This window comes from Propithecus coquereli, unplaced genomic scaffold (genome assembly GCF_000956105.1).
Source record: "Propithecus coquereli isolate 6110/MARCELLA unplaced genomic scaffold, Pcoq_1.0 Scaffold416, whole genome shotgun sequence".
NCBI lineage: Eukaryota > Metazoa > Chordata > Mammalia > Primates > Indriidae > Propithecus > Propithecus coquereli.
The window spans coordinates 1,112,347-1,121,304 of NW_012149908.1; the positions used below are offsets into that span (position 1 = coordinate 1,112,347).

Genomic DNA, 8,958 nt, shown 5'->3' on the forward strand with positions numbered 1-8,958 from the left:
GCCTGAGCCCAGGAGTTGGAGGTCACAGTGAGCTATGCACTCTAGCCTGGGTCACAAAGCGAGACCCTGTCTCCAAAACAAAAACAAAAAATAAACAAACAAACAAAACACTCAGAGAGGATGTTTAAATTCAGAATAGAAGGTGCAAAGCAAGATCAAGGACAAGTGCTAAAACCTTGCAGCAGTAAGTCAAGGGAAGTGTCAACTGGGAGCTATTTTGGATGTGAACCCCTTGTTTCCCTAGATTTTAGATGCCAGAACATTTGTTTCTTGGAGGTGCATCCATAGGAGAGTTTACAGGGGAGATATTTGAGTGTTATTATACCTTGAAAGTAAAGGCCGGAGAGGGGAATTAAAGCAGGGCTTAATTCTTAACATAATAAGGCATAAGACAGTGCAGTGGATGGAGCAGTATTTCCGGAGAGTGGCGAACATGCTGGTGTTGGTGTACAAAGTGATAGCACATGTGTGAACAGTTTTATTTCCAGTAGCTTAATGAATATACAAATGTTTCACATGTATCATTTAACCCTACAAACCATGATTTCATGCATATTGTTGCTTAAGATAGTAGCAATACAAGATTTTCTTAAAAATTATTCAAGTAAAAGGAACAAGTCAGTTGAAAGGACAATGTTAAGTAAAAATGTGTAAATGGCATACAAATATGGCAAAAATTGCAAAAGAGGTTTATGAATGACTGGGCTCTGGGAAATGCTAGGTTAGAGAATTGAACATACTTTTTTAAACTAAATGCTTGCTGTCTGTTACCTTCCTACGGGTAAGTGTCAAGGAAATAGAGTTGCATGCATTATGTGTTTTTACAATGCATGGGATGGATCTATCTTGACCATCGTCGTATTTCCTGCACTGAATCAACCATTATTTTTTGTACTGTGGGGAGAAGCTGTGTTTATTCATGTCTCCTGGAGGTGTAATGTGTCACAGGCATAATGAGTGTACTACATAATTTTTCACAAGAGCACCACACAAAGTAGAAATGTGTAAGTCACCAATGCATAACTGAACGAGGCCCAGTGATTGGGTAGCCTCATCTTGCCCACAATAAACTAGTTCCCCATTCTTTGCGCAATCGCCAAGCAACCCTAATGGCTGTTATCTTTGCTGAGCTAAATGCAACATCTCACACCAAATTTATTGGCTTGGCAAAGTTACAAATTTTATTACGCAAAAGTTGAGAAAGAGCAAAGCTGAAGAGTGCTAAAAACAGTACATTTTGCTACTGTGTAGTATCTGTATTTGGGGCTCAGGGTGTTTTATTTATAGATATCTATTAATACATAGCCAGAGATAGAGAAAGAAACACATAAAAAATTGCTTTATCAAATAGTTTCCAGCATTCAAATGTAACATCAAAAGCAAGAACATCCACAGCAAACTGTTCTGCTGGGGGAAAAAACGATCTTCTTTACCTCTTCTCTCCTCTCCCTTCCCTTTCCTCTCTGAGGACAACAGTGGCTGCAAACAGCGATTCCCCTGGCAGCTCTTTGAGGCCTGGGGTGGGGGCTGTGAAGGCCCCTCCATATTTGTAAAACCTCCATATTTATTCCTTTGTCCAGCTTCCTAAACCTCCTCTTCTCCCTCCCTCTCTAGCAATGCCTTAAGTGGAGGGGTGGGAGCATCTAGCTTGTAAAACTGGTTTGTTGGGGTTCTCCTCCCCCCCCCACTTGATTCTTGGGAAAATTTCTTGCTGGGAATCTGCCCGGCAGTGCCTCAGCTGCCTTTTCTGGGCTTGAACTGACTTCCCCGGCCTTTGTAGAAGAAAAAGGGGGGCTGCTGTAAGAGGGAGAGATGGGCAGAGAAGGCAGAAGCCACCCCTTGCCCCAAGACACACAAAGAAAGAGACATGAAAATACACACACACACACACACACACACACACACACACACATCTTGGAAAGTCAGGATTCAAAGAGATGGGGGCAAGATTATACTTGGTGCAGGGGGGCCCTCCCAGGTCTGAAATCCTGCGTTCTTACTTATTATTTACTTTCACAGAGCTCTAGAAGGCCCGTGGCGGCAGGTCGCTAGCCACGCTTTGTATTTCTAACTCAATGCGTTCACAGACTGGGCAGGAGAGGAGGGCGGGGTGTGGGAAGGCGCATGGGGAGTTTCATTTTGCTTCACTTCCCCACCTGATGGCTGGGTGCTGCTGGCTCCTGCAGAGACAGCCTCAGCTAGGCGGGAGGGGGTAGGGTGGGGTGAGGTGGGTGGGGAGATGGGCTCTCCAGCTGAAGGGGAGCTCGGGCTGGACCCAGGAGGGTACTGGGAGGGTGGGGCAGTTGTTTCCGGGGAGGGGCTGAAGACAGGTTGGTCCTGACAGTTGCCAGTGTTTGGTTAAAGTTGCCAGGAGGTTAAAAAAAGGTGGTGGTGGAGGGGGGGTTCCTGCCAAGACACATTTCCCAGGCCACCTTTCTTCCGTGGGTGGTGGCGGGGTGGGGGAAACTTGGATCTTGTGAGTGTGGCATCAGCTCTCCTGTCTTCTCCCAAGGTCTGCCCGGGGGTAGGGGTGTGCAGGGAGGCCAGGAGACCCCAGCCCGAGCAGAGGCGGCAGAGCTGGCTTCCAGCTTGGTGCCACCCAGTTCTAGGGGGAGCAGTGGTCTCCGTGGGCCCCTGGGGCTGGGCCGAGGTAAGCATACCAGGGAGGCAGAGGGCCCAGGCAGAGGCCCCTGGGGATTGGGTGGTGGCATCTCTGGGCATGGGTGTGGGTGTGGGTGTGGGCGTGGGTGCAGGGGGAAGGGTTTCTGCAGAGTCTCCCCCACCTCCAGCTCTTGCTGCAATGGCCCTTTTACGGGACGGATAGCATTTTGAACCTGACACTGCTATTGACACACTGCTGCTGACCCACCTGTGCCTTCCAGGAAGGGCTGGGGGCCCAAGTGTGTCAATGACCACAACTTTGGTGTTGGGATAAAATCTGTCCTTTTGATTCTAGAGGTGAAAGATAAGCAAGGAGAAGGAAGAAACGTTTCTGTGGGATCCTCCTCTGTTGTGGGAGTATTGGAAATAGATACACACTTGAAGCCCACCCCATGCACCCCAGGGAAAATAGGAGTAAAACAAGATGAGGAGATGGGGGAAGTATCCATTTGATGGTGTCCTTAGGTGCTAGATGTATCTAGGTGTAGACTCACCTTTTTCCTGTACAGGAGAAAGTCTCTAAATTTTTTTTTTTATTTCAGCATATTATGGGGGTACAGATGTTTAGGTTACGTATGTTGCCCTTGCCCCCCCTCCAAGTCCAAGTTTCAAATATGTCCATCCTTCGGGTGGTGCGCATTGCACTCTTTGTGTATGAAAATACCAGTCCCCTCCTCCCCCCTCCCTAAATTTAATCACATAAATTCTTGCCTCAGTTTTCTCATCTGAAAAATGGGGCTAATTGAAAAAGTCAATATTTTACATGTATGTTTTGCTTTATTCGCTACAGCATGTTCTCACCTGTACAGTAACTGCCCTGTGGTCACCCTAGGGGATATTTCAAGGTTAAACAGACAGGAACTTGTTTTGAAAATGTAAACACATTATTAAATGCGAGGTATTATCTGATCCCGTTGTTCTCATGGCATTTCCTCCAACACCACCCTCACTGCATATTCATGTAACCCTGTACAAGAAGAACAACTTCTTGCCCTAAATGAAAAAGCAAAACAAAACAAAAGTTAAAAAAAAAACCGACCCAGAAAAGCTGTCCCTGTGTAGGGAGTAAATGCAATATTCTGAAATGCATCTTCCTTTCCTGTGTAAAGAGCCCTGCCCTTCCTGGGCCCCCAACACAGGTTGTGTTTCCTCCTGTCATTTAGAAGTCAAGGCTTTTACTTTTCGTCCTAATATCAATAAAACATCAGCCCCTGTAGCTCTCCACCTCCCCCTGGTGTTCTTCTCCCGCATCTCCTAAGACTGGTGGTTTTGACCGTGCGGGGATTCGGGAGGGCAGGGTGGGCACAGAAGACAGCCGGTGGGGACTTCTAGCTCAGTGATATTGAAAAGATCGGTTATGTGCCTGAAACTGCTCTGATTATTGTTTTAAAGCTTCCCTTCCTCGCCAGTCCCTCACCGATCTCTCTCCCGTAGACTCGAAGAACTTTAGCAAAACAGACTTGGGGGCAGGGGCTTGAAGTAAGAGAAAAAAGTACGTTGATCTGCCAAATAATTCGCCCCCCAGTGTGTGTGTGTTGGGGGGGGCGAAGAGGGAGAGGGGTCCCTTGTTTGACCGAGACTAGAATCGGAGAGACATAAAAGGAAAATGAAGTGAAAAACAATTTAAAAAATTCCCCGCACACAACAATACCATCTATTTAAACTGTAGCTCATACTTTCCATACCAATGGTATGACTTTTTTCTGGAGTCTCTCTTCTGACTCTTGAACTCCGGGGCTGGCAGCTTGCAAAGGGGAAGCCAACTGCAGCACAGCACGGGCAGGTTTACCAAAGGTCTCTAATGGGTATTTTCTTTTTCTTAGCCCTGCCCCTGAATTGTCAGACGGCGGGCGTCTGCCTCTGAAGTTAGCACTGATTTCCTCTAGAGCCTGGCCTTATCTCCGGCTGCACGTTGCCTGTTGGTGACTAATAACACAATAACATTGTCTGGGGCTGGAATAAAGTCGGAGCTGTTTACCCCCACTCTATAGGGGTTCAATATAAAAAGCCCTGCGGAGAGCTGTCCAAGCCAGATGCGCCTCTGCACCCGCGCCAGGACGAACGGGCTCCGCGTCTCCGCTGCGGTCCGCGCGCCACCGCCGCCTCGTGCGCCTGCAGACTCTGCCGCCGCCTCCGCCAGGCACGGAGGGCTCTCTCTCCCGGCTAGGGGATCGCTCTGAGATCCAGATAACCCGCAGCGCTCCGAGGAACTGAAGCTGTTTTTCTTCGTTTTCCTGTGGGTTCGGTTCGCACGGGAGGTTTTTGATCCCTTTTTTTTTTCCAGAATGGATTATTTGCCCATGATTTTTTCTCTGCTGTTTGTGGCTTTCCAAGGAACTCCAGAAACAGGTAGGCACGCAGACTGACTTGGAAGTCTCTGAACGTTAATGTCTTCTTACCCATCTTAATGCTTGTGCTGCTTCTGTTTGCTCTCCTTTCTTTTTATTACTGCTGCTTAGAGAGCAAGTGTCTGGGAGTTAGTCCTCAAAGTGACTTCAGTTTTCTAGAGAAAAATGTAAAATCCCTCTACTGAATACAATTGGGTACGACTGAATATAACATGGCATTAACATAACTTATTATTTTATTGTAATTATTGCATAATATGTTTTCTTGGCTTTTAAAAATATAACTCAGGAAGAGTATAGATAAGACATTATTTAACCGAATGTGTGTTTGCAACGTGTGTGTTCATACAGGTACATAGGACATAAGGGAACACGTATCTTATTTAAACAGTGTTTTAATAGTGTGCTAATGTGTAAAATATTTAAACATTCCTGCTTGAAGCCAAGGAATTTTATTCAAGTCATTCAAGGACTATATGAGCAGTAAAATCACCTGCAGAACAACAGTCTGTTGAATAACACCCCCCAGGCGGTTTCAGGGTGAAGCAGATGTTTTCTTTAAAATTTGTCATTATTGACTTTAGGTTTCTTTTGGCAGGTTTTTGGCACCCAAAACAGCATGAGCTCTCTTTTTAGTTGTATTCACCTGTCCTGGGAGGGGAGCTAGAATATTCTTGGCTGCTTAAGGATTTAGACAGTGCGTGTGCATCTGCCCAGTTCCCATGTTTTCTAGGGTCAATGCACGTTTTTTGTCTTTGCATGACCCTAACTAAAGAGAAAGGATGTCCAGGGAATGAAACTCCTGGAATGTGTCTGATCATCTGAAATGTACAAAATTGGGCAGATAAGCTGCATGGCTAAGTTGTCAGAAGGAAGAGGCAATGCCGACATGGGAAGGGAAAGCTGCAGATCCCACACAAGCCAAATGACCAAGGATTTCAAATCCATAATGCACAGAGCCTTCCCTGGTCCCCTGAGCTGCTTCGTGGCTTCACCTTAGCTTACTGGTATCTGTGTGGTTTCCCACCTGAAATGAATGTTGTAGAATTAATTTCTCTTCTGTCCCCAGTCATTTCCTCAGCGTTCTTGCCCCCAGCCTGATTCAAGAGGCATATATTTTCTCCAAGGGCTATGATGTGCCCTACACAGGGTGTGAAGTGGTGGGTACCCTCTAAAACGATGGTCATCCTGAATGGGGAAGTGGCCCCAAAGCTAGTAGTAGGCAGTGCGATGTATCTTTAGCCATCAGCCAATTTTAAGCCACTGCGGGTTGTGCCGTCCTACTAAGTTCCATACAGAAGCCAACCCAAGTTTCCAACACGTAGCATTTCCAGACATTGCCTTGAAGCTTGTTTCAAGGGGATATTCCTTTTCAGGTGTTTGTCTCCTCTGCATTTGTATAACCTGTGTATAAACCAGCGGGGGTAAAGGTGCAATCCTGTTAAGGAGGGAAAAAAATAAAGAACCTTTTCCCTCTGCGTGCGTCTCTTGCTGAAGGCAGCCTGTGCGCCTCATCTGCTTTTATCTGCTCCGCTAGCCCTGGCATAAGCACCGCGATCCAGCGTGTCTTTGGGCCTCTGAGGATACATCCCCCACTGATCTACTCTTTCTTTCCCCAGCGGTCTTGGGCGCCGAGCTCAGCACCGAGCTCAGCACCGGGGCTGATAACGGCGTGGAGAAGCCCCCTCCCGGTGCACCCTGGAGGCCCCGGCGCTCCAAGCGCTGCTCCTGCTCATCCTTGATGGATAAAGAGTGCGTCTACTTCTGCCACCTCGACATCATCTGGGTCAACACTCCCGAGTGAGTCTCTAGAGGGCATCGTAACCCTAGTCTTTCATTAGCGCTCCCTTCCTGGGGAGCTCCTGGTTTGGACCCTGAAGGTGGCATTTCCGAGAACATCAAAGTGCCTCCCTGGGGACTTTTCAGGGCTCCTCCATTCCTGAAAATAGCAGGACAGCTTGGTTTTTAGCAACCGAGGGGGGAGTCTTCCGAGGCCCTGTGGCTCAGGCTCCTCATTATGGGATGGATGGAAAGAGATGAGGACAAGCGGGAGGCTGCTGCATGTTTCACACAAGGAACTTTAAGTGAGAGGACCCCACGATGCTCTGTCAGTGGGAGCCGAGTGGGTTTCGGGAATAGGCTGCCCAGGTCATACGTGGATTAGTCCAAATGTGCTGCTCATGGGAGGGTACAGATTGAGAAGCAGAAGGGATTACAGAAGGTTATACTCCAATCCCTTCATTTTAGTTAGACAAAAAAGAAGACCCAAGATATTGAAGTCACTTGTGCAGGAACGAGTTTGTGGCAGAGCTACAACTGGCACCTGCGTCTCCTTCCTCTCCTGTACTTTCTCTTTAGAAAAGCCCACTGCAAGGCAGAAATAGAAATACCATCCATGGGTCTCTCTTTCACCTCCAGAGCGAAGCAAAGCAGTTTTCCCCCTTTGCCTTGGGCACTAGTGCATCCGTCAGAAGCAGTCATAAACAAGCCCACGTTCACTGTGTCTGCAGTGGCATATTCTGGAGAGGGGTGACCAAAATCCAACAAAATCAAATCAAACCAAACAAAAAACATAATGAGCCCTAATACTTAGTAAGGTAATACTTCCAAGGGGAGGACTTTATTCCTTAAGTGAGAATTGAAACGAATCCATTGGAAATTGTTGGAGTGTTCTCTGGCAGTGGGTCCTTCTGCAGCCACACGGTTTCACCAAACTGCAGGAGAAATGTGCAAACGTGTGTCTCCTCCTGCCCCCTCAGGGGGCACCTTTAGCATTATCATATATGATCTGAACTGTAAACAGGTTTTAAAAATCTTGCGAGTCATAGTTTTTGCACTGAAGTCTCTTCCCCCGGTCCCTCCATGAATAGCTGTTGATTAAATAGACTATTAAAAGAGGAGGAAAATATGAAACAGACGCCAAGCAGAGATGTCATAATTTTAGACAAAAAGCAATGTTGCTTGTATCAAGAAGAAATGAACTTCGTTAAGAGTTGAAATGGAATTTTATTGAATTAGAAAAGCTGGTTTTCTCCTGGTTTGGTCCACATGCTCAGGGCCATTGATGGGTTCCTGACTGTTGCCACACTGGACTTTCCCAAGTTACGCTCCCAAGCACCGTGTGATGAGCTCCGTGTGTGCCTAATCGAATGAGTGTGCCCCCAAAGAATGTGTCATTTTGAAGACTATTAATTGTGCTAATACCCTTTGTTTCTCTCTTTGGGTAATAGGCACGTTGTTCCCTATGGACTTGGAAGCCCTTCTCGGTCCAAGCGATCCTTGAAGGATTTATTTCCCACAAAGGCAACAGACCACAGGGATAGATGCCAGTGTGCTAGCCAAAAAGACAAGAAGTGCTGGAATTTTTGCCAAGCAGGAAAAGAACTCAGGTGAGTAGAAATACCTTTGCTTTTCGATCAGTTTAACAGCTCCACCTCCTGACCTCCTTCCTGTAATGTTGCTGCCTTCTTATTTTAGAAGAAAGGAACAGAGATACTGAAGGTCAAGGTAAAACTGAAGATACCATTGCTGAAATGTTTTTTTCCTGTGTATTTTAACAGAGCCCAAGACACTATGGAGAAAGGCTGGGATAACTATAAGAAAGGAAAAGACTGTTCCAAGCTTGGAAAGAAGTGTATTCAGCAGCAGCTAGTGGAAGGAAGAAAAATGAGAAGGTAAGAGGTTCACAAGAACAGCCAGGCCTGGTTAGCAGTGCTATCAGCCTACACCCCTAGTCTCTCTTACCTAGATGAGGGAAAGACTTAGAAGGCAATAACAGAGGGGATCTTTCTGTTCTATAGATTAAAAAGAGCAAAGAAATCCCTCTTAGATATTTTCACGAAGGTCTTTAATGCAAACTGCTTCCCTCTGAACTTTAGGACACACCATTCAGTCTACAGGTAGATTTTCCAAACAAAATATATCCAGAGACAACATCTTTGTCATTTGG

The 8,958-nt window shown here is 46.5% G+C and overlaps 1 protein-coding gene across 1 annotated transcript; it reads left to right on the forward strand.

The window, feature by feature from the left end:
- The first annotated feature begins 4,946 nt into the window (after positions 1-4,946).
- Positions 4,947-8,709, forward strand: EDN1 (endothelin 1). The gene is made up of 4 exons (XM_012653171.1): positions 4,947-5,010; positions 6,629-6,809; positions 8,240-8,398; positions 8,570-8,709. Exons 1-4 carry the CDS (start codon positions 4,947-4,949, stop codon positions 8,685-8,687), a joined length of 522 nt encoding a protein of 173 aa, XP_012508625.1. The 3' UTR covers positions 8,688-8,709.
- The last annotated feature ends 249 nt before the right edge of the window (positions 8,710-8,958 follow it).